This window comes from Muscardinus avellanarius (genome assembly GCF_963383645.1).
Source record: "Muscardinus avellanarius genome assembly, chromosome: 6".
NCBI classification, from domain to species: domain Eukaryota; kingdom Metazoa; phylum Chordata; class Mammalia; order Rodentia; family Gliridae; genus Muscardinus; species Muscardinus avellanarius.
In genome coordinates this window covers 106,785,374-106,811,741 of record NC_137791.1, presented here as the reverse complement: position 1 = coordinate 106,811,741, position 26,368 = coordinate 106,785,374, and the positions used below count along the sequence as shown (strand labels likewise).

At 37.1% G+C, this 26,368-nt stretch overlaps 1 protein-coding gene across 4 annotated transcripts in view; it reads left to right on the top strand.

Annotated features, from left to right (window-relative positions):
* Positions 1–26,368, top strand: part of KLHL5 (kelch like family member 5) — a gene marked incomplete at its 5' end in the record, with an annotated part of 60,137 nt that overhangs the window by 15,546 nt on the left and 18,223 nt on the right. For 3 of the 4 annotated variants that reach the window (XM_080697075.1, XM_080697074.1, XM_080697076.1), the window contains 5 exons: positions 2,182–2,364; positions 7,471–7,607; positions 8,120–8,316; positions 14,437–14,649; positions 24,495–24,681. In XM_080697075.1, the coding sequence (XP_080553201.1) occupies positions 2,182–2,364; positions 7,471–7,607; positions 8,120–8,316; positions 14,437–14,649; positions 24,495–24,681 (917 nt within the window). The remainder of the gene's footprint in view (positions 1–2,181; positions 2,365–7,470; positions 7,608–8,119; positions 8,317–14,436; positions 14,650–24,494; positions 24,682–26,368) is intronic. The other variant, XM_080697077.1, reaches the window with a different exon arrangement.

Genomic DNA, 26,368 nt, shown 5'->3' with positions numbered 1-26,368 from the left:
ATATAAAACTATATTTTACTAAAAATGTTTTAAATTTTCAACTTATTTATTAGGTCATTATTTGATTTTCTAGATTTTAAAATAGTTCTGATTCATTTTATGTAAATAATATGCAATTCCACATTACTCAATACGATTTTATAATAGTAATCTTAAATGTGAATGTATTTTACTGAATTATACCAATAAGTTCATAGTATATAACACATCCCTTCTAAATTACAGATTTTATTCTCCAGGGCATTTTTCTGTATGTGTAGTGCTGAAGATGGAGCTTAGGGCCTCTTTTATTCTAAGCTTGTACTCTACCACTGAGCTACAACCCTTCCCTCCCCAAGAACATTTTTTTAGTGCCCATATTTATATGGCACTGAAAATGCATCGGATTGGGAAGATTTAGGTAGGAATTTTCATTGGTCAAGGTACTGCTAACTTAAACAGATAACTCTCAGTCCAATATAAGTGTTCTTCTGAGTACAATTCACCTGAATGCTCTTGCTGGGGGGCTTTTCATTTGTTTGACCTCTTCTTTCATCTGAGTCCTCAATCTTCTCTGTACCCCTTGGATAGGGGAAGTGCAGGAAAGGCATACCTGCTTTCAGCCACTTTCACTAAGGTGAACTGTGTGAGGTAACAGTTCATTTATATCCTAAGACCATGCTGCCTGTAAGAGGCTGGGAAACTGGTCCAGCTAAATTCCCAGGAGAGCAAGAAAAAGTTTTGGTAAATACATAGCAGTTGCTACAACAGCATTGTTTCTGCTGTGAACAAACTCTGTAAGTCTTGGAAAGACACTTAATTTCCTTGGCTTCAGTTCCTTTTACTTTAAGAAGAAATCCAATAGCTTTTTCTTTTTTGATAACATTATTAGTAATATTAAGAAAATTCTCTGAAGATATAATGAGGCTTGATTCAACAAACTGTTCATCAGAATCATAATATCCTTAAGATCTGATGAGAAATGAAAACTAAGTTATGGCACAGTGGCTTTGAGTTAATTGCATACCCAACAGATATTGACTATTTGATTTAAATGATCATGGAGAGGAGATGGGGGTGGGGCATGTGAGCCCAAATCAAATTCTTAATTCTAACTATTTCACTGACCATTAATAAATCATATGAAAACATAGGACTCAAACTCTTCAAACTGTAATTTGGAAATTTCAAATAAGTTTTTGGATATCTGGATTCAGGCCTTCAAATTGCCTTAATTTAAATTATTTAATATACATCATAGGTTACCTAGGTTCTTAAGAACTGACCAGAGAATCAAAAGAATTACTTATAATACTGTTTTATCACCCTATATTTTACAAATGAACTGTGGTGGAATGGGACCTATTTTAAAGTAAGAGACAACTTGGAATTGTTTTTCCAAAACAGTTAATTACCTTCTTGGCTTCAAAGATAAGAACAGAGTGGTCACTTACACCTTTAAATATGTTAGGAGATGTCAGTATGAATATAGTATGGCTCTTTTTCAGCAAAGATGTTGGATTTCCAAAAAAGACTTCAAAAAGTTACTACAAAGAATATATGTAACTGTTTTTTAGCAATTAGATGTCACCTGCACTCACAGTTTTAGGATGTACATATGTCTTGAGTTATTGTTTTTTTGTGTGTGTGTTTGTTTGTTTTGGTGGTGCTGGGATTCCTGGAAGCCCTTCTACCTCCGGGCTACACTCCCAGACCTATTTTTTTTATTTGGAAACAGGGTCTCTTAAGCCAGCGCGGCTGGCTTCGAACCTGCGGGATCCTCCTGTCTCCGCCTCCCAAGTGTGTGTCACCACGCCCAGCACGAGTTATCATTGATTTTAAAAGACAGAAGTAATGAATGATAGCCAGGCATAGTGGTACACCCTTATAATCCCACTACTTAGGAGGCTGAGACAGGAGGATCGTAGGTTTGTAGATAACCTCAGATACTTAGTAAGGTCCTCTGCAACTTAGTGAGACCCTGTTTCAAATAAAGAATAAAAATAGGACTGAGGGTGTATCTCAGAGGTAAATTGCATCTAGGTTCAATCCCTAGTACTGCAAAAAAATAATAAGTGGTTATATATTAATATTTTTAGTTAATCATTTATTCTATTACATTTGAAGTATTTAAAAGGATTTAATAGGAAAAATCATTTTAGTGGAATACTGATGTTTCAAAATGTGTTGTCTTTTTTCCAGGACTTCCAATAGTAGTCAGACATTATCATCCTGCCATACTATGGAGCCATGCTCATCGGATGAATTTTTTCAAGCCCTTAATCATGCTGAGCAAACATTTAAAAAAATGGAAAACTATCTGAGACATAAACAGTTATGCGATGTAATTTTAGTTGCTGGTGATCGCAGAATTCCAGCTCACAGGTAATTCTTTTTTAAATTTCTATATGTATGAAATGTTACCTAGATGATTTAGTTACATATGGTGAAGTAACTTACTCAACTTGACTAATGTTTTTGAAAAGGGGTATATCTCATGGAATTTCCACAAAGAAAATAGTACATATGAAATTATTACATATTAAATGATCTCCAAATGGTCATTTTTTCCTTTTTAGAAACATAAAAACAAAGTACACTAGTATTAGATAAGTCAGTATTGTTTGCAATAGATTACAGCTACCCTAAATTGCTTTCATACCACATTCTACCTATTAAATACTTTAAATAAACTTAACAGGCAGAATTCTTAAATAGAAGCAAAAAAGCTAGTGAAATAGAGTTACTAAAAATCTTAACCACTTTTAGATTCTTAGAGGTGGGGGAAGCCTCAGGCATTTAATGACACACACTACCACTGAGCTGGTCCCTTACCAGGCTTGAGTGTTTTGTTTTGTTTTATTTTTTGGTACTAGAGTTTGAGACCAGGGACATTCAATCTCTTAGCTAGACCCCCAGGCCTATTTTACTTTTTATTTTGAAATGGTCTAAGTTGCTGAGGTTGTACTTGAACCTGTGGTCCTCCTGTCTCAATATCCCAAGTACTGGGATTACAAATGTGTGCTACCATATGTGGCTCCCTTAACAGTTTTTAAAGAGCCACTTAATTTATAACTCCTATTTACTGGTCTGTAAGAAACACGAAAAACAGTATTCAGAGAGAAAACCCTTTAACACAAATGATATATTCTTAAAGTAAGAAAATGAAAAGAACTGTTAATAATAAATAATTTTCTTCTGATAATCCTGTATTTATTCTTTCATTTTTATTCACCACTATGATCTCAAAGGATGTGTGACCTTCAAAACTAATTAACATTTTGTTCCAAAGTGTTTTTTTGTTTGTTTTGTTTTTGTTTTTGTTTCTTGACAATACTGGTAGGGCTGGAATCCAGAGGCCTTCTCCCTCTGAGCTTTCCCCAGCCCAATTTCATCCTTTTATTTTGAAACAGGGTCTCACTAAGTAGCTGAGGCTGGCCACAAACCTGCAATCCACCTGTCTCATCCTCCCAAGTACTGGGATTACAAGCATGTGCCACCATGCCCAGCCAAAGTATTGTTTAAAAACTCCAAAGTCGAACTAAAACATTAGAAAGAATAGGCTTTGTCTTGTAGTTATCAATTAGCACACATTTATTGAGATACTAGTACATAATGTTGATAAAGCATCCATAATATGAGCATAAATTCATTAGAAAAAAGTACATCGATCGAATTTCATAGAGGAATTTCAAAGTTTTCAGTATTTTCAAAACTGAACTCATTACCTTACCTGCGTGCACTTTGTGTGAGCCACCATCATGTCACTTACGGACTTACACAGCCTCCTGACTGGTCTCCCTACCTCCACCCTTTCTCCCTACATTGTATTTTCAACACAACTACCTGAATTCTTGAAAATGGAACTCAGAGCTGGGTGTGGTGGCTCACGCTTGCAATCTCAGTACTTGGGAGCCTAAGACAGGATCGTGGGTTTGTGGCCAGCCTTGGCTACTTAGTGAGGCCTTATGCAACTTGACCCTGTTTCAAAATAAAGAATAAAATAATAGGTCCGGAGTTATACTTTGGAGGTAGAATACTCCTGGGTTTAATCCCCAGTATTATAAAAAGTAAAATAAAATAGAATTCAGATCCAACCGCTTTTCTGATTAAACTTGTGGGTGACTCCTCATGTCATCAGATATGAAAGACAAAGTACACTCGATGACCCATGTGACCTAGCCCGCCATACCTCTGTAGCATGCCGTCCACTGCTCCCCTTGCTCACTGCACGCGCCACATGGACCCCTTGCAGCTCCTTGTAAGTGCCACGCACAGGTGCTGCATTCGTCTTGGTCTACATTGGCTATCGCTCCCGCCCAGATGCTGTCCCACACACCTGTATGGCTAAATGCTTTACCTCCTCAAGTCTTTGTCCAAGTGTCACCTTCTGTGAGACCACCTCTTAACTCACCATCCATTCCCTATTTGTCTTTACTTTTTTTCTTTATAGCACTTACCATCTTTTTGTCTACTATAGCATATACTTCTACTGTTCATTGTTTCCTTTTTAAAAATGTAAGACAACATGGAGAAGGGTCTTTTGTCTTTCTGGTGTAGTGATGTATCTTGAGTAGCTAGCCTGATACCCAGTACATCCATTTTTGTTCAGTAAGTCAATAAATGAACCAGTCAATCAATAGGCAGTTCTCTGCTGGGCGTGGTGGCGCACGCTTGTAATCCCCACGCTTGGGAGGCTGAGACAGGAGGATCACATAGGTTCGAAGCCAGCCTCAGCTACTGCGTGAAGCTCCCAGCAACTTAGTGAGACCCTCTTTCCAAATAAAGTGTGAAATAGGTCTGTGAGACCCTGTTTCCAAATAAAGTGTGAAATAGGTCTGGGAATATAGCCCAGAGGTAAAAAAGCCCCTGGGTTCCACCCTCAGTACCACACACACACACACACACACACACACACACACACAAGGTAGTTCTCTGAAGAAGGATGCTGAATGGCCAGGAAATACTTGAAAAGATTTGCAACCACTCTAGCAATAAGCTGAGGCTGGCTTCGAACCTGTACAATCCTCCTGTCTCAGCCTCCCAAGCGCGGGGATTACAAGCATGCGCCACCACGCCTGGCTGTGAATGAGAATTTAAATGAGATGCCATTAAACATTTTACAGATAGCAAAAAAAATCTTAATATTTGACAATATTATGGAGAAATATTAGCTCTTATACAATATTGGTGGGAAGTCTAAATTGGTATAGTACTTTGGAGAACAATTTGGCAAACCTTATGGCTCAATAGTGTCACTGCTAAGGAGAATAGAATTAGAGAGGGAGCTTCATGTATTGTGTGTATCATAATTTTTACTTCTTTAAGAAATGAATAAAGCAGGCCGGGCATGGTGGGCACACTTGTAATCCCTGCGCTTGGGAGGCAGAGACAGGAGGATCACGCAGGTTCGAAGCCAGCCACACTGCCTTAAGAGACCCTGTTTCCAAATTAAAAAATATAAAATAGGTCTGGGAGTGTAGCCCAGAGGTAGAAGGGCTTCCAGGAACCCCAGTACCACCAAAAAATATAAATAAATAAATAAATAATAAAAAATGAATAAAGCAAATCTTTAAGTGTGCTGACATAGAAATATCTTCGGCAAGCCAGGCGTGGTGGCGCACGCTTGTAATCCCAGCATTCGGGAATCTGAGACCTGGAGGATCACGGTTCGGTTCACAGACAGCCTCAGTTACGTAGAGGCCCGTTTCAAAATAAAGAATAAAAAATAGAGCTGGAGGTATAGCTTGGAGGTAGAGTGCCCTTGGGTTCTACTCCCAGTACCACAAAAAAGAAAAAAAAAATCTTTGACATAATCAAGTGAAAGTACATATATCAAAAGGTATATATGTATATTTATAACTTATTTTTTTATTGACTGTCATATTATGGGAGTCCCCATAATTCAGGAGACTGAGGAAGGATCACAAGTTGGAGGCCAGCCTGGGTAATTTAGGAAGACCCTGTCTCAAAAGAAAATTTTAAAAGGGTTAGGGATGTAGTTCAGTGGAAGAATACCCCTGGGTTCAATGCCAACACACACACACACACACACACACACACACACACACACACACACACACACTACACCATAATGACAGCTATATAACAAAATTTCTTTGTGGTATTATAACAAAACTTATAATCCCATAAAATATGGGTATAATAAATATAGGCATAATATACTATGATCATTAATATAATGAATGTTAAAAGTAACTGGCTAGAACCATTCTTAAATGTCTCACATATATTTTCTACTTCTACCATTATTTTCTTTTTATGTTTTGTATCTGGTACCGGAGATTGAATTCAGGGACATTTTGCCTCTGAACTACAACCCCAGACCCGTTTTATGTTTAATTCTAAAATGGGTTTTTGCTGCTAAGCGTGGTGGTGCACGCTTGTAATCCCAGCATTCAGGAGGCTGAGACCAGAGTATTGTGGTTCGTGGACAGCCTCAGCTACTTAGTGAGGCCCTCCACAACTTAGTGAGACCCTGTTTCAAAATAAGAATAAAAAATAGGGCAGGGGGTGTAGCTCGGAGGTCGATTGTCCCTGGTTTCCATCCCCAGACCCCACCCACACACACACAAAATAGGTCTTTGCTAAGTTACTGAGGCTGGCCTCAAATCTGCAATCCTCCTGTCTCAGCCTCTCAAGTATTGGGATTTGTAAGTATGCACCACCATGCCCATCTTATTATTTACTTATTTTTATATTTATTTATTTATTTTGGTGCTGGTGAATTGAACCCAAGGGCATTCTACCCCTGTGCTTCACCCCCAGCCCTATGTTATTTTTTTATTTTTTATTTTTTATTTTTTTGGTGGCACTGGGGATGGAACCCTTCTACCTCCGGGCTATACTCCCAGACCTATTTTATATTTTTTATTTTTAAAGAGGGTCTCTTAAGCCAGAGAGGCTGGCTTCGAACCTGTGCAATCCTCCTGTCTCTGCCTCCCAAGCACAGGGATTACAAGCGTGCGCCACCACACCCAGCTATTTTTTTAATTTTAAAACAGGATCTTGCTAAGTTACTATACAATGACCTTGAACCTCTGATCCTCCTGTCTCAGCCTCCCACATACTGGGATTGCAGGCATGTACCACTTTACTCAGCTGCCATTAAGTTTTTTTAATTTATTTTTTTAAATGACAACCATACACTAATCTTTATTTTTTTCCTTTTGTTTTTTATATATAGTTGATTTAATGCTGTGGACTTGTAGCTTGTTTTCTGGATGTTATAAAGTGGTATTTGAGTGCTGAGCAGGTAAATGATTTACCTCAGCAGAAAACCTCCAGTAATGGTAATTTATTATTCAAAGGAAAGAAGTAGAGCATAAAGCAATTTGTCAAACTTAAAATGCATTTCCCAGTGCCATGTACTTTCTATGGGTAATGACTTTTTTAAAAAGAAGTTAAAGTTTTTGTTAAAGAACATGCACTTTAATGTGGTCATTGATTTTTTTTTTCTTGTGTTCTCAGATTGGTGCTCTCCTCTGTCTCAGATTATTTTGCTGCCATGTTTACTAATGATGTCAGAGAGGCGAGACAAGAAGAAGTAAAAATGGAAGGTGTAGAACCAAACTCACTGTGGTCCTTGATTCAGTATGCATATACAGGTGATATGTCTGAAAATGTAAATTAACATCTCTCACACTTATGTTATATCATAAATTTCAGGTTTCTACTTTTTATAGAGTATGACATAGTTATTTCTGCAATTGTCACCATCCCTGGTGATATCTCAGATTGGTTAAAATCTCCATTTTAAAACCTTTAAAGTGATCATCATGATGAAGCTCTTGAATGATTTTTTAAAATATTAGTGTCACATAGTCAAATTTACACTTAAAGTTGGTGAGGTATTTATAGTAGATATGTTACTAATTAATGCATCATTTAGACATTCTGAAAATAAGACAATCACTTTTTATTTTAGTAGAGATCACAAAGAGCTAATCATTTTTTTCCCATATCCAATACCTTTTTTTTTTTCCTTTTTGGAATGTCTTAAACCTTCTAGGTCTATAATAAGCTCTTATTTAGAAATGCTATTATTAGCATCAGTTATTTTATAAAATAAGGTTTTCATGTATTTTCTTATTTAATAAAATATCTTTTTATCATTAAGGCCGCCTTGAATTAAAAGAAGATAATATTGAGTGCCTGTTATCTACAGCTTGCCTTCTGCAGCTTTCACAAGTTGTGGAAGCCTGCTGTAAGTTTTTAATGAAACAGCTTCACCCATCTAACTGTCTTGGAATCCGTTCTTTTGCTGATGCCCAGGGTTGTACAGATTTGCATAAAGTGGCTCACAACTATACTATGGTATGTATTTGAAAAGCAGGAGGCAGATGCTCTTTACCTGTTGCTTATTATTGAAAGCTTATCTACGTGTTGCTGTTTTCACATGACTTTGCTGCAGGTCTTAGGGTTCAGGTCCATGGTCTAGCATGTCATATTTTCATTGAGTTAGGAAGGAGAAACACCAAGTAATATTTCTCCTGGATAGATGAATCAAGCCTGAATTTATTACAGTTACTAAGAAGCAGATTGGTGGCCTCAACTGTTCCAGCCAATGTTTTTAGTTCTGCTGCTTTTTAAAGCAGGACTTCCCAAACATCTGAATTTCAGAATCATCCACATACTAATAGAAATTGGTGGTGGTGGTTGAAGTGTATAGTGTGCTAATTCAAATGTTAAGATGACAAATGGGAGGCTTTTTATTAGGGATAAATCTGATTACATGCCAGAACAGTTTGTAGCCCGGTAGAACAATATTATTATTAATAGCAAATTATGTGCTCAAAATAAATCAGATAGGAGGTCCTGATTCAGTAGCATTAAGGATAATGGAATATGGACTTGGTCTAGAATACCAAGGAAATAAGGACTTGGGAGGCCGTGACAGGAGAATCTCAGGTTCAAAGCTAGCCTCAGCAACTTAAGGAGACCCTGATTTAAAATAAAAAATCCAAGCTGGGTGTGGTGGCACACGCTTGTAATCCCAGCATTTGGGAGGCTGAAACCTGAGGATCCTGGTTTGCAGACATCCTCAACTACTTAGTGAGGCACTCCACAACTTAGTGAGACCCTGTTTCAAAATGAAGAATAAAAAATAGGGCAGAGGGTGTAGCTCAGAGGTCAAATGCCCCTGGTTCCATCCCCAGACCCACAGAAATAAATAAATTAAATAAAACCAGACATGGTGGTGCACACCTGTAATCCTAGCACTTAGGAGACAAACAGGAGGATCACAGTTCAAGACCAGCCTCAGCAACTTAGTGAGGCCTTTAGCCTCAACTTAGTGAGACCCAGTTTCAAAATAAAAAATAAAATAGGACTGGAGGTATATCTTAGGGGTAGAATGCCCCCTTGGTTCAATTCCCAGTACCACACACATAAAAAGAAAAAAGAAAAGAGCATTTGGGGGGCATATTGTTAGGACTAGCCTTCACCATCCTAACAGTAGAAGATGGAGAAGGTAGGCTCTGCATGTTTTTAAGGAGTACCCATCTTGCCACACTACAGAAAGGCAGTGATCAAAGACTGTTGACATAAATGCTTCAATTACAGAATTTATGTCTAAAAGAAAATGACCTTCTCATACATGTATTCAGTTCTCCATTATTAAAATTTTTATCAACATTTGGGAAATATTATTTTGTCTTCCCTCTTCTCCATCCTCCCTGCTTTCATTTGAGTTGGTTTGTCTATGAAGAGATTGACAATGCTTTAGGAACCCTTTACTAGAAATACAGAGATTTGGAAAAGTTGTAAGAATAGGTATTCACAATCTACTGGGAAGATTCACTTTTATCTACTTCATAAGGTTAATGCGAGTATTAAATGTTAATAGAAGCTTGACAACCAGAAGCTCCTTGTGGTGGCGCATGCTTGTAATCCCAGTACTTGGGAAGCTGAGACTGAAGGATCACAAGTTTAAAATCAGCCCAGCAACTTAGTGAGGTTCTTAACAACTTAGTAAGACTCTGTTTCCAAATAAAAATTAAACAGGGCTAAAGTGTAGTTCAGGGGTAGAATGCCCAGACACACACAAAAAGTATGGCACTCGGAGCAGTGCTGACCCATCATGTCTCAAGTCAATAAATGATATGTCATCACACAATCGCCATCATCATGTAGATTTACTCTGTTGTCAACACAGTCGAGATTTACGTGAACAGAAGCACTCCGAGTACCACAACCCTTATGACTGGTTTTTCTCCCTGGGGTTTGTAATCTCTTCTCAGGAGTGTTTCTTGCTTACAATCATCACAGGGCCCCAAATGAAAAAAATTAAAAATTGTGCAATATAATGGTAACCGAAGACTTAGCACAGTATTAGGCTAATTTTGCCCCCAGCCCTTCTTATTTTGAAAATGGAGGAACCTGCAACCCTCCTCTCAGCCTCCCAAACAAATGCTAGTATTTTTTTTTATTAAGTCCTTTTCAAAATTTTTACCCTCAAAAAAATAAAAAAATAAAAAAATAAAAAAAAATAAAATTAAAAAAAAAATTTTTACCCTCAATCTTTATCCTTCCATTTTAACCTTTTACCTGCAGTTTCCAATGCATTTTGTGATATGCTGAATATGATTTTTTGATTTGGACTTTTTTTCTTTCTAATAAGTTTATAATTTAATATCCCATTCCTAGGAAGGAATTTTATTCATGTAAAAACATTTATATGCATTTAGGTCACTCCCGTTGTTTACAGAAGAGGCATGATTGCTGTTTTAAGGCTTAGACATAAATTAAATTTAAATTAGCTGGATGTTTTTAAAGCTATTTTCATAGCCAGTTAGTTATGGTAGATTTTTTTTTCCTCAAGGTCATTGTTTAACATTACTTAGTTTCAACAGAGACATGAAATAGAATTCTAATAGCAATAAGTAATATAGAGGCAGATTGTCAGATTTGAACTGTTGCTATGGGAACTGAATTAAAATGTATAGCAAATTCAATCTTCAATTTAAATAAATCCCCCAGTAATTTTTATTTGCTTAGAAACTATTCCAAAGAGGGAAGGGGTGCAGTTCTAGCAAGCATTTAGTAGCGTGAGATTTACATCAGAAAGTGGATTTAAAATATATAGTATGCATATAATGTGTGCCAGAGTTCAGTCAGTAAATTATGCATGAATGGGGAAAATTCACTGAAAAAGCAAAATACAGATGGAAAAGGATGAGGAGATCTTTCTCAGGATCATGGAGTCTGGGAACTTTTGTTCTAGTCTCTGAACATGACCTCTGGACCAAGTCATTTAACCTGTAGAGAAAGTATGACTAGTTATTTCCTCACAACTTCTTAATGCCATTATGGATTTATTAAACAAATAGAAACATTTAATTTAAGAATTTAAATCTTATTTCTCAATCTAGAAAACATAAAAACATTGAATTCTGCTAATATAGCTTTCTCAAAACCAAATTCATATATATTTTTTTTGGGGGGGCGGGTCTGGGGATGGAACCCAGGGGCATTCGACCTCTGAGCTACACCCCCTGCCCTACTTTTATTCTTTATTTTGAAACAGGGTCTCACTGAGTTGCAGAGGACCTCACTAAGTAGCTGAGGCTGTCCGCGAACGGCAGTCCTCTGGTCTCAGCCTCCTGAATGCTGGGATTACAAGCGTGCACCACCACGCCCGGCTCCAAATTAATATTTTTAAAAACACTTGGGGCTGGGCGTGTTGACGCACGCTTGTAATCCCCACACTTGGGAGGCAGAGACAGGAGGATCACGCAGGTTCAAAGCCAGCCACGCGCGCTGGCTTAGGAGACCCTGTTTCTAAATAAAAATGTAAAAATAGGTCTGGGAGTGTAGCCCAGAGGTAGAAGGGCTTCCAGGAACCCCAGTACCACCAAAAAAAAAAAAAAAACCACTTTGTATTTAAACTTGATTTCAGTAATATTTCATAATTTTATAAAAAAAAACCTACTCTTCACTTAATGTATATTATACTAGAATGGAAAAGCCATTGTTCTAAGGAAGATATGTCAAATAATTCATCAAATCAATCTTTATGTAATAGTCTTATTTTTGATGAAATGGAATTAATGCCATTTGAAAGTATAGCTAGCAATAGTTAATACATGTGCTATATAAATATGTTGCTTATACTGTATACTGTACCTTTAAACAACTAGAAATGTAATTTTTTTTTATGGTACTGGGGGGTGGAACCCAGGGGCTTTCTACCTCCAGGCTATACCCCCAGCTCTTTTTTATAATTTATTTGGAAACAGGGTCTCACTAAGTTGCTGAGAACCTCACTAAGTGCTGACTGGCTTTGAACCTGTGTGATCCTCCCATCTCAGCCTCCCACACACTGGAATTACAAGCGTGTGCCACCATGCTTGGCCTGAAATGCAAATTATTTTGATTCCTTCAGAAACTCACCTAACATTACATGATAAATATTTTCACAGGTAGCCAAGTTAAATTTGTCCTTGAAATTTTTATTGCATGGTTAATAGTCCATTGAGTTACAACCTCCCGCAGTTGTACATTTAGACTGTTTTCTATATTTTATTATAAATAGCACAAAGAAGCATTATTAGGTTTTCAGCTTTGCTTTCTATTTACAAAGTATTTTTAAAGAATTAAACACGACTGCAATAGCTGGGTTGAGAATCAACATTTTTATAGCTCTTGCTGTGTGTTACCCAATCTTTTTACAGTGTCAGTCTATAGTTGAGTAGAACAGTTTGCTTGAAGCCATTCCAGCATTAAGATTTTATTAAAATATATTTCTGAAAATGATAGTCAATCATTTAAAATAGATTCATTTGGGTCTCTTAACAAATCATGATGAATTGGAGCAATTGAGTTTAATTAATTATTCATGAATGGTTTTCCTCTTAAGAATTTCTGCTGAAAGAAATGTCAGCCCAAGATAAATTTTAGATCAGTGTTTCACTTAGGTTACCACAGGCTAAACAGAAAATATGATTCTCATTTTAAATCAGGAGATAGTTATTGATAGACCTTATCTCTAGCTCTAATTTTAAAAGCCTTAGCTATTTAAAAAACTCTGCATGCTAAAAAGTGGATAGAACATTAGGAAGTATAAGAAAAAATTAAGGGATGTATGTCTAGCATTTTCATTTATATTTAAAAATATAAGCAATCTGTGCATTAAGACAACTTTTTAAATCAGAGGGTAAGTTTTTCTTCTCTACAGATTATTTAGCACAATAGCCTATAAAATTCATTTTTAGTCCTAAGGATATTTCTAGCTCTCATTTTAAGTTATAGAAAGCTTGATTCTAGTAGGCAGCCAGATGGAGTCATCTTAAGTCTAAGGTCCTAGTCCTACTATATTCTTGGTTCTTTCTCCTGTGAGGCCAGAGTAACTTTGTACATAAATCAGAGTAAATTAATATTTTCAAAACAAACCTAAAATCCTGAGTGGTCTTATAAATAGCATTAAAACAATCTTGCTAGGCGTGGTGGCACATGGTCGTAATCCCAGCGCTTGAGTTGCTGAGACAGGAGGATCGCACAGGTTTGAAGCCAGCCTCAGCTACTTAGTGAGGCTCTCCACAACTTAGTGAGACCCTGTTTCCAAATAAAGTATAAAATAGGTCTGAGAGTATAGGCTGGAGGTAGAAAAGCCCCTGGGTTCCACCCCATGCCACCAAAATAATAATAAAAATAATAATAATAAAAAAAATAATAATTTAATAGTTAATTTGGTTTTAGAATGACCTTGAGAAAAATACTTTTTCCAAGCAGCATCTGGGAAAACTAGAATCTAGAATATGGCCAGTGTGGAGGCCATTTCTGGATAAGAGAAATAACCTAAAGCCCACCCAGGTAATTTGGCTTCACAAACTCAAAATAACTTTTTGTGTTAAAGTATCATACGTATTAGTGTCTAATTCATTTTTTAATCTTTCTTCAAAAGATTTGCCAAAACTATTCCCCAACTTGGACAGAGCAATATCTAAGTGTCACAGGTCCTTTTTAAAAATATGATAAAAATATACCTGAATTCTGTTTGTATTTAGCAACATAATATCAGTTTAAATGTTTCTTTCTGTTGTTTCTTTTTTAATAAATGGTAATACATTGTAAGGTTTAAAGTATAAATTGTGGCCACCTGTGATGGCACAAGCTTGGAATTCCAGTACTTGGGAGGCTGAGACAGAAGGATTACAGGTTCGAGGCCAGCTTCAGCAACTCAGGCCCTCTGCAAGTTAGTGAGACCCCATAGCTGGGGCCCTGAGTTTCATCCCCAGCACTGAAAAGAAAGAAAGAAAGAAAGAAAGAAAGAAAGAAAGAAAGAAAGAAAGAAAGAAAGAAAGAAAGAGGAAGGGAAAGGAAAGGAAGAGAAAAGAAAAAGGAAGGAAGGAAGGATGGATGGATGATGTGTGGGTTTCTAATGCAAAAAAAAAAAAAGCTTTGAATGGAAACATTATATGCTAATTTTCTGTCTAGGAACATTTCATGGAAGTAATCAGAAACCAGGAATTTGTATTACTGCCAGCCAGTGAAATTGCAAAGCTCTTGGCCAGTGATGACATGAACATTCCAAATGAGGAGACAATACTGAATGCACTTCTTACTTGGGTCCGTCATGATTTGGAACAGAGACGGAAAGACCTCAGTAAACTTTTGGCTTATATTAGACTACCTCTTCTTGCACCACAGGTAATTAATAGATACTTGTTTATAGGTTATTTTCTTTGTTTTATTAAATATGTATTCTGATAAAATGTTTAACAGAAAAGATGGTAAACTAATAAAATTATTATTATGTTTTCAATACAATGGGTCTGGATAACTAAATTGCATCAATTAATTTTTTATTTTGAACTAGTAAATTTGACTCAGCTACAAACCAGTTGGAAGAACCAGAAAATTATTACTTAATTTGCCATACATGTATTAAGTACCTATTTAATACTAATAGGTTCTGTTGGTACATAAGTTAATAAGATATAATAAAGTTCCTTCTCTGACGTTTTAATACTCTGTTACTTGCATATTCACACACCAGTTTCTTTATCTCTTTATCTGACAAGGACGATTATAAAGGTCAGAATGTGCTATTGGAAATAAAATGTGCTGTAAATAAGATTATTATCATTATTTCAGAATTAAGAGATATCTAGTATATGCATTCAATAAATCAGTCATATCATATTTATATGCAGTTTCCCTTTATTACATTTTTTCACTGGACCTACAGAAATTTCCTCTGTATTCTTTGCTGCCTATTTCAAGGCCTCGAGTAGAGAAAGAGGCCTTGAAAGCAAAGAAAGAATGAACTATTACTGTCCAAAGATTTAAAGTGCTATAAGTATTACCTTGTATTAATTCTTCTTTTCTGTTTATTTGCATTTTTATTCTTTTTTTGAGACAGAGTCTCACTAAGTTGCTCAGGCTGTCCTCGAGTTTGTGATCCTTCAGCCTCCTGAGTAGCTTAGATAATGGTCATGTGCCACCATGCCCAGCATTTGTATTAATCTTGATAATATGTTATTTTTCTGCTGTTATAAAAATAAAAATTACTATTTGTACTCTATCTTATAAAGACAAAAATCAATGCTGATGCTTTATGAAAAAGACTTTCCTCTTTAGAAGTAGAATATTGTATGAATGCACAGACCTGAAACTGAATTGATGGCAATTCAGAAAAAAAAATAATTTTTTTGTGTGTGTGGATCTGAGGATGGAACCCAGGGGCATTCAACCTCCAAGATAAACCCCTGCCCTATTTTTTATTCTTTATTTTGAAACAGGATATCACTAAGTTGCAAAGGGCCTCACTAAGTAGCTGAGGCTGTCCACAAACCATGACCCTCCAGTCTCAGCCTCCCGAATACTGGGAATGCAAGCGTGTGCCACCACGCCTGGCTTACAATAAAATTTCAAAGATAGTTATCTTTTTACTGCTACCTAGCAGAGCTTATATTCTAAAAAAAGAAAAAAATCTAAAATATCCTACCATACTCTGAAAAGAGTCTGCAGTTAAGTAACCTGAGATTTACTCAGTTGTGCAGTTTCTGATATTGTATACTTGCATGACTGTCAGAGACCTTTAGAAGTCTTGTTATCCAGGATAGTTTCTGTAATTATATCCATAAGTTCTTAGAGTTGAAAGGCACTTTGAGACATTTAGTCTAACATGTATGGTACAAATGAAATCACAGACCAAAAAGGTAAAACCACATATTTGAAACCACAGTGCATAAATCTCTGTCCTTCTGAACTGTGGTTTTATTTGGCTTTTCTCCTTGACTATCTTCATAGAGTTAATGATAGGCAGAGGTGTATTCAAACAGAGGCACAGTTCTATGCTTTTTCTACTGCCTTTAATGCATAAAATTGCTGGGGGGGTTAATAGGTATATCAGGTAAAGGAAAAAAATAGATTCAAAACTAAATGTAATTATTAGACAGATGTGCTAGATAGATACATACAACGTAAAACTAGTAGTCCACCCAAACTGACAGTGGGGAAGCAGGGTGAATTTCCTGAAGTGCCCCCACATCAAGTGTTAACCACCCAAAGAGGGGCATGATACCCAGGAGAGAGAGAAGATTGTACCTTCTTATGGAGTCAAGAATACTTCATGTTCTGGAACTTGAAGATAGTTTACATGGGTAGAATGCAGATATAAGGTGGGTCAACGTCAAGAGATGAGGCTGGAGAGGGAAATGGATCAGATCATGAAGAATCTAGTCATGCCAAGGAGGTTTATTTTGTCATAAAAAGCAATGATGAAGCACTAAAGGATTCTCTTAACAGGAGAATTGCATAGCTATAATTTTATTTTGGAAAGAATACTACAATTACACTGTACGGAATGGATCAGAGGGGCTGTTTCAGACAGCATTCTCACCACTGTGACCCAAAATACCTCATAACCACAACTTAGTGGAAGGAGGATTTCTTTGCTCACAGTTCTGGGGATTTTCAGCCTATCCTAGATTGTCTTTTCAGCAAGAACAGGGTCTGCAGGTTCTCAGGACATAATGGTGGGGAGCAGAGAGGAGAAGAAAGATTGGCAGCAGGAGAGAAAAGAACAGGAAGCAGCCACAGCCTGCCCTGGTCCCAGGCCATGTGCCCAGGGAGTGCCCCACCAACCAAGGCCTGACTCCAAAATGGCCGCCTTGTTCTCAGTTCAAATAACAGGGGTCAAAACTAGAAGCTCATTAGGAAGTCTTTGGTGTTCATCCAAGTGAAATAGGTACCCTCTTGCAGTGGAGAGAGAAATTACAGGGCTCAGTAGCTATTAGAAGATCAAATTGATACAACTTAATAACTGAATGAATGGTGAGGGGCACAAATTAAGGGTGGGGTCAGGGATGTCATCGAGGTTAGTGAAGGTGCTTTTGTTTGAGACAAGAAATGTAGAATGAAAAGCTAATTTGAAGGGGCAGGGAAGGAAGTGGGAGAATCACATTCTAAAAGCTCAAAAGCTTTAATCAAAGACTTTAATCCTTTTAGAGTCTTAAGAAGAATCTTTCTGTGAGAGAGAGAGAGAGAGAGAGAGAGTGTGTGTGTGTGTGTGTGTGTGTGTGTGTGTGTGTGTGTGTTACTGGAGATTGAACCCAGGGTCATTTTACCTCCAAGCTACAACCCCAACTGTATTTTTATTCCTTATTCTGAAACAGGGTCTCACTAAGTTGCAGAGGGCCTCATTAAGTATCTGAGGCTGGCTGAGAACCCAGATCCTCCTATCTCAGCCTCCCAAGTACTGGGATTACAAGCGTGCGCTACCACGCCCGGCTCTAAGAAGAAATTTTTAAAACTCCTTATTTAAATTTTGAAGCAAAAGGCAAGAGAGAAACACTGGCCAAGGAAAACATAAGGATGTTAGGGATGGAATCCTAGGAAATGCTTACGTTAAGTGGTTGCTCCCAAACAGACAAGTAACTAGAGTGCTATTAAAAACTGATTCCAACAGTTCAGATAAGGTTATGTCTATACATGAAGGTATTACCAATGAAGATATTGACTCTCACCAATAAAAGTACAAAAAAATTGATTCCCAGTGAAGAAATCACTTCCATTGGTATTAAGTACATATGTAAGAATACCAATGTCCATCTCTCTCTCCTTTATGAGGCAGGTAGGAGTGGGGAGGGAGCCAGAGAGAAAGCTCACCAAGTGTTATGTGCATGTTTACACCGTGATTGTGAACTACATTGTAATGTGAGACTATAATGCCCCAATAAAAGTATAAAAAATGTAATTGATTTCAAGTTCAAGAATGAAGAAGTACTACATCATCAAATGCTATAGAAATGACAAGATAATGGAGGGGAAGAAATCCCCTGGATTAGCCCAGTGGTTCTCTAAGTGACCCCAGCAGCATGGAGGTAGCTCTATCCACACCGAGTAGTGGTAACAGAAGGAGTAAATGTACGTTGAGTTGGTCATGTTGCCCAGTATAATTTAAACTGTTACTATACCTTTCTAAGCAATGTTTTCTTTTCTACTGTGATAGTTCTAATATGTTGCAGTGTTATGACATTTAGATATACTGATTATGGCTTATTCTCCTTGATAAAAATCTTTTTTTTTTTTTTTTTTTTTGGTGGTCCTTGGGTTCCTGGAAGCCCTTCTACTTCCGGGCTACACTCCCAGACCTATTTTTACATTTTTATTTGGAAACAGGGTCTCCTAAGCCAGCGCACATGGCTGGCTTCAAACCTGTGTGATCCTCCTCTCTCTGCCTCCCAAGCGTGGGGATTACAAGCGTGCGCCACCACGCCTGGCAATAAAAATCTCAAAGAGCAAGAATGCAGAATTATTTATCAAGTAGTAAAGTTTTGAAATAGATACTAAAATAATTAAGACAATGTAGGGTTGTATTTCATATGTTTTATTTTAAAAGGTAGGAAAATATGAAAGTTGTTAAAATGGTCTAATGCCTACTAAATAATAAATGACTGAAACTGGGCATGGTGATGCATGATTCTAATCTCAGTACTTAATCCGAGGGAGGTTGAGATGAATGGATTTCAGGATGGTGGCCAGCCTCAGCTACTTAGTGAGGCCCTGTTTCAAAATAAAAATAAAATAGGGCTGGGGGGATAGCTCAGAGGTAGAATGCCACTGAATTCAAATCTCCAGTACCACAAAAATTAAAAAAGGAAAATAATTATAATAAGTGAATTATACTTTTAAATTGAGATTAGGTCTAGTAATCCAGAAAATTTACTTTATGAAATAGTTTTGTTCTTAATAGCAATAAATGAGATTTTTATCTTACTATGTTAATATGAAGTACTTTATTTAGCCTACTAGAAGATGTTCGAGTTATATAGTGATTTTTATGATAGTATCTCCAACACAAGATCTTTAAAATGTAAGAAATAATATGCATAATTATAATCCTCTACCAAATGACCATTTTAGTGTAGCTTTTAAAAAACTTTAATAAACAAAAGTCAAGTATTTATGGTCATTTCATTTTACTTTTGCCTGAAGTGCTGTTAAAAATTAACTTCAAGTTTGAGGATGAGGAAATATTAATATTAGCAGATGCTATGGAGAAAACAAAGCTTTACACTTGTTCAAATTTAAAGAATGTGTATAAAAATATTAGAAAGTACATACACATTATTTAAAAGATTTTAACATTTAAGTAATGTTAGCCGGGTGTGGGTGGTGCAGTCTTGTAATCCCAGCATTTGGGAGGCTGACAGGAGGATTACGCAGGTTCGAAGCCAACCTCGCTGGCTTAAGAGACCCTGTTTCCAAATAAAATATAAAAAATAGGTCTGGGAGTGTAGCCCGGAGGTAGAAGGATTCCATCCCCAGTACCACCAAAAAAAGAAAAAAAGAAATAAAATGAGTCAGTATTCTTGTAATTTACAAATATTGGATACCAAAACATTTATTTTTCTTTTTTTTTTTTATTGGTGCACTGTATTCATACATCATAGTAGGATACATACTTTTGTAGACATACATGCACACTTTTCCCAGTCAGCCCCCACCCAATCCCCACCCCATTCTCTCCCTATCCCTCCCTCCCATGCTTGGCTTAGTAGTTGACATCTAGTATTATGGCAATTTATCTAAAATTAAAAATGATAATCTCACATAACAGTTTCATTTGTCTGATACCAAGCTTTTGATGACTTAAAGATAACATTTCAATATTTCTTTTTGCTTTCTTTCTTAACAAGAATTTTTTTTTCTATTTTTTAGGTGAAACTATCATATATTTATATATTTATTTTTCAGAAAAAAATCTATCCTAATATGGAATATGGAGTCTAGGTACCCAAAACGATCTTGAAAAAGAACAAAGCTAGAAGATATATATTTTCTGATTTCAAACCATATAAAGCTACAATAATTGAAACAGTGTAGTACTATTCTAAAGGCAGATATATAAACCATTGGAGTTAAATAAAAGCCTAGAGCTAAATTCTTCCCTATATTGTCAAGTTATTTTTGACAAGGTTTCCACGAACATTTGGTGGTGGAAATGATAATCTTTTAACTAAATATTGTTAAAAAATAATAATTACATGGAAAAGAATAAAATTGGACCCTTACCTAATCCCATATACAAATATTAACTCAAAATAGATAATAGACCTAAATACAAATCTTAAGACTATAAACTTTTAGGAGAAAATCTGGGTCATAAAACCTCACAACATTGAAATTGGCAGTGATTTCTTGGTTATGATTTCAATGACACAGGCAACAGAGGAGTATACAGACTCCCTAAAAAATAAAAAAATAAAAAAATTGTATATCCAAAGACAATGTAAACAGAGTTAACAGTTACTAATAGAATGGGATAAAATATTTCCAATTGCTATATCTGAAGGTATATTAATATTCCAACTAGAAATCCTAAAAATTAACAACAATAAAGGCAAACAATACCATTTAGAGATAGGTAAAAGACTAACATAAATAATGAATCTCCACAGATAACCAATCTTAATTGTCTGTTGGATGGAAACTCTTGTTTCTCTGGTTCTGGTGTGTGTTACCTATTTCTTCTTTGTAGTTAATCTCTTTGAGTATTTTCTCTAGTGCTGGTTTTGAAGACATAAATTCCTTCAGTTTCTGTTTGTCATGGAAGCTTCTTATTTCTCCATCTAATTTGATAGAAAGTTTTGCTGGGTAGGAAATTTTTGGCTGGAAGTTGTTTTCTTTCAGAGTTTGGAATATGTTACTCCAAGCCCTTCTGGCTCTCATAACTTGGTTTGGGAAGTCTGGAGTGATTCTAATTGGTTTGCCTCTGAATGTCACTTGGCCCTTTGTTTTTGTTGCGTTTAAGATTCTCTGCTTGGCTTCCACATTGGTCATTTTGACAATTATGTGGCGTGGGGATCCTCTTCTCCGATCCTGTCTAAAGGGAGTTCTATAAGTTTCCTGGACCTTTGTATCAACCTCTTGCTCTATGTTTGGAAATTTTTCTGCTATTACTTCCTTGAAGAGATTGTTGATCCCTTTGGTTTCACTTTCTTTTCCCTCCTCTATTCCAATTATTCTTAGGTTAGCTCTCTTAAAATGGGCCCATATTTCTTCAATATCAGATTCCTGCTGTCGGATATTTTTTTCTAGATTAGAAACTATGAGTTCATTTTTGGATTGCTCATCTTCTAAGAGCGAGATTCTGTTCTCCATGTGTTCTAATCGGTTGTTTGTGCTTTGAATTGAGGCCTTTACTTCATTAATTGCATCCTTTATCTCTTTTTGGCTCTCTCTGAGTTCTTTTCGAAGCACCTCTATTATTTCTACAGTTATTTTCCTGATTTGATCTTCTAGAAATCTCTGATTTTCTGTTTTATCGGGTTCTGATGTTGTGGGGTTGTGGACATTAATTGCTCCAGTATTATTCCTCTTTCCCATGATTTCCGATGTTTGTGCCTTCTCTGGGTTCTTCCCTTGGGTCACTATGACTTCCCTTAAGGCGTTCTGGATCTGGAGTCAGTAGTATCTCAGACCCCACTACTCCTTTACTGGGTTTTATCACAGAGTCTCCGACCCAGAGAGTCGATAGAGGCTGCTTTAGACTTTGGGGGGTGCCAGGTTGCAAGTTCTCCTATGGTGTGATATCTCTGCCACCGCCCCTCCCCCACTGGGTCAAGTCCCAGGGAGTACAGTACTGGGATTTCTCCTCTGTGGCCCGCAATTTGACTCACTGTTCTTTAGTACGCAGATGTGGCTGTACTGGCCTCACTGAATTCACTGCTGCTGCCGCCGGTGGCAATATGGCGCCGCTGCTACGCCCTCGGCTATGGGGCTGGCGTTTTTCTTTTTGATTTTGATTTCTACTCTGAATCCCTGCAGCGTGTGCTGAGCTCGGCCACTGGGAGCTTTAGATGCTCTCTGCGCGGAGAAATCCTGCCTGGCTGTTCCGCAGTGGCTCACCTCGGCTTGCTGTAGCCGTCCGGTGAACTCCCCGCTGCCGCCGGCAGTATGGCGCTGCTGCCGCGTCTGCCGCGTCCTCGGGCGCGAGGCCGGTGTATCTCCTCTGTGGCTCTGTTCTCAGTCCGCTTTCTCTCTGGGCCTGGTGATTTTTTGTTTCACTGGTGATGGTGTTTTCTGGCTATGAAAGGCGCTGATTTTGTGGTAATGGAGATTTGTTGTTAGCGGGGCTGTTAAGCCCCGCTTTTCTCGGTCGCCATCTTCCCGGAAGTTCAACATTTTTAATTCTATAGAGTTAATTCACATTCTATTTGTATTTGAGGGGACAGTTTTAGAGAAATAGTTATTATATGGCAAACAAGTATGAGAAGTAAAGATAAAACTTAAAAAATGAAAATGATTCTTCTTCTATTCCAAATGCTGAATTTAGAATTCACCAGGAATGCAGAGTACATGAGAATCTATGTTTATAGTTCTCTCGTAGTACCCTCTGAATCATTTTCTGAATGATATCTGGGACCTTCCATTTGATTAATCTGATTCTTAGATTCATGGTTTTATATTGTTCCCATTATTCTCATCTCTTTACTTAAATATAATTAATCTCATTTATTAGTAAGTTACAGAGACTGTCAGCATACTAAGAAATATATTTTGCTTCAAATCACAATTACTATAAAATCTCCCAAGACATTACTTTCAGAAAATTTTTATACTTATTTTTTTTAGAAAGGACTAAAGTAATTATAACAGAAGTAATATGAATATTAAGATTAATCTAAATGAGCAACCTAATGCATATTCAGTAGTGGTTTTTGTGGCCACTATAACTATGTTTTGTGTGCATAGAAAATATATGGAATAATTAATACTGGAAGTTGCACTCTCTATAGGTCAGGAGACTTGTATCTTTTTTTTTCCTTTTTCTTTTTCTTTTTCTTCTTTTTTTTCTTTTCAGTACTGGGGATGGAACCCAGGGGCATTCTAGCTCCAAGCTACAGCCCCAGCCATTTTACATTCTTCATTTTGAAACGATCTCACTGAGTTCCAGAGGGCCTCACTAAGTAGTAGCTGAGGCTGTCCTCAAATCGCAATCCTCCTGTCTCAGCCTCCCAAATGCTGAGATTACAAGTGTGCACCACCACGCCTGGCTCAAGACTTATATCCTAATTAGCCTTGGCATGTTTTGTATTTTTCCAAATGCCACAAATTTTTACAGTGTCTTTTTTTAGAATATTTTCTTCTCTGCCGTTATCAAAACATGAACATATTCTCAACATCATTAATCATTAGGGAAATACAAAATAAAAGCACACTTTCCATGTACACAACAGACTGAAAGAGAGACAGTAAGACTCAGTGGGGGTATGCAAAATCAGGAGCCTAATGTAATGGTGATGGGAGCATGGTGAAGGGTTGCAGGACGAGGACGAGGGGCACGATGGAGAACCAAACATGAAGTGAATTTCATTTTTAAAAGGCAGTGCCAGGTGTAATGTTGCAACCCTCTCACCCCAGTAATTAGGAGGCTGAAATGGGAAGGATCGCAGATTTTTAGGCCAACCTCACCAACTTAGTGAGCCCCTGTTTCAAAAATAAAAAGGGCTGGGGTTATAGCTTAGAGGTAGGATGCCCCTAGGTTCAATTCCCACTACAAAACAAAAATAAAAGGCAAGACATAATCATATTTATGTATTTATAAAAAAAATTAAATAAGATTCAGTGAAACATGAGGAATTTTATTTTTTGTTTTACAATTAATCACCATTTGGAGTTTTTTTGCCCTTGAGAAACTGGTAAATTTTGTTTTTAATGGTAGTATTTGAACATTTAGCAAAGCCAAATAAGTGCAGTCTGGTTAGTCAACTACCACTAACTATTATTCTTATTCTTTAATGTTATTTCTAATTCTTAACATATAGTGGTTATTTTATAAAATCTGACAATTATAGAAAAGCATTAAAAAGATTACTTAAAAAGTAATATATTCCCACTAATAGGGGCTAAGAGATAGCCCTATTAAGATATTATAGTGTACCATATATTCTCTTTAATTCTTGTTTTTTCAATGACATTTAAAATGTAAATCTTGCAAATGTTGCAAGTTTTAGTTTAAAATGCATCCTATTCTTTTCCAGTTCCTAGCAGACATGGAAAATAATGCACTTTTTCGGGATGACATAGAATGTCAGAAACTCATTATGGAAGCAATGAAGTATCATTTATTACCAGAGAGACGACCCATGTTACAGAGTCCTCGGACAAAACCTAGGAAGTCAACTGTTGGTACATTATTTGCAGTTGGAGGAATGGATTCAACAAAAGGTATCAAATAATATTTTATATGGAGGAACATATAAAAAAGGAATTTTAATAAATATTACACATGGCCAAATAGCTCTTTGGAGAAATGGCTGGTTATAGGACAGGGACAGGAAAAATCACAAGATAAGCCTGGAATAGTCAGGCATGGTGGCACATGACTGTAATACCAGTTTGGGGGAGGTTGAGATAGGAGGATCACAGGTTTGAGGCTAGCCTCAGAAACTTAGCAAGACCCTGTTTCAAAATAAAAGATAAAGTAGAGCTGAGGGTATAGCTCAGAAGTATAATGCTCCTGGGTTCAAACCCCAGTACCATGAAAAAGAAAAAATATAGGCCTGGAACAGAACTGTGGTTTCAGAAAGTAACAGTGTGGCCAGGCGTGGTGGCGCACGCTTGTAATCCCAGCGCTTGGGAGGCTGAGACAGGAGGATCGCACAGGTTCGAAGCCAGCCTCAGCTACTTAGTGAGGCTCTCAGGAACTTAGTGAGACCCTGTTTCCAAATAAAGTATAAAATAGGTCTAGAGGTGTATCCTGGGGGTGGAAAGCCCCTGGGTTCCATCTCAGTACCACAAAACAAATAAATAAAATAAAAATAAAAAGACTAAAAAATAGGGCTGGGGATGTGCCCCTGAGTTCCACCCCCAGTACCATAAAAAAAAAAAAAAGTAACAGTGTGTTCAAGGAATGATGGAGATAGGTTGAAAGACAGTAAGCAGTTGGAGGGGCCACCACTGCCTAAATCTGATGTAATTTGGGTATCAAAATAAAGTATGACAGTAAGAGTATTTATTAAATCAATAAATGTCCACGAGTCCATACCGATAAAGAAGGGAGAAGGGAACCTTCTTCCTTACGGTAAAGTGCCAACTAGTAAATAGAGAAAGGAGCCAGTCATGGTGGCATACACCTGTACCCAGTCCTTGTGAGGTTGACACAGGAGGACTGCAGGTTTGAAGGCAGCCTCAGCAAAATACAAAGACTCTCAACAACCTAGCAAGACCTTGTGTCAAAATTAAAAGGCCCGGGGGTATATCTTGGAGATAGAATGCCCCAGGGTTCAAGCTCTGGTACCCACACAGACATACACACACAAAATTAAATGTAGAAGGAAAGATGGGTTAAGAAAAGTCACCATGTAGCAACTATCATAATGTGAAAATCTGAAATCTATAATGGCCTAACATGATGCTCAAAAAGTTTTGGATTTTGGAACATGTCAGAATTTGGATTTTCAGATAAAGAATGCTCAGCCAATAAAGTTATTCATATATTCCCAAACTCCAAAGTCTAAAATACTTCTGGACCCAACCAAGCATTTCAGATAAGGACTACTCAACCTCTAATACCTGAATCTCTCAAGAATCTTCAACACACGCTGAGACTGTGTGAAGGTTTGAGAATAGTGTCTCCTACCACATGCTTATTAGTTACAAGGGGTAAAATAGTTATGTTCATAATGAAGAACACTGGCATCCACCTAACCAAATGACCCAAGGCGATTTGAAACCGTAATGTAACTAAGCAGCAGCGCCTCTGACAGAATGCACCGTGAGGAACTCGGCAGCACATCTGTGGCCTTCTTGTCAAAAGCATATGACCTGACTTTAATCATAAGGGAAAAGACCAATAAGTCAACACGTAGAATGAGAGATATTCTACAAAATAAGTATCCAAAACTGTCAGTGT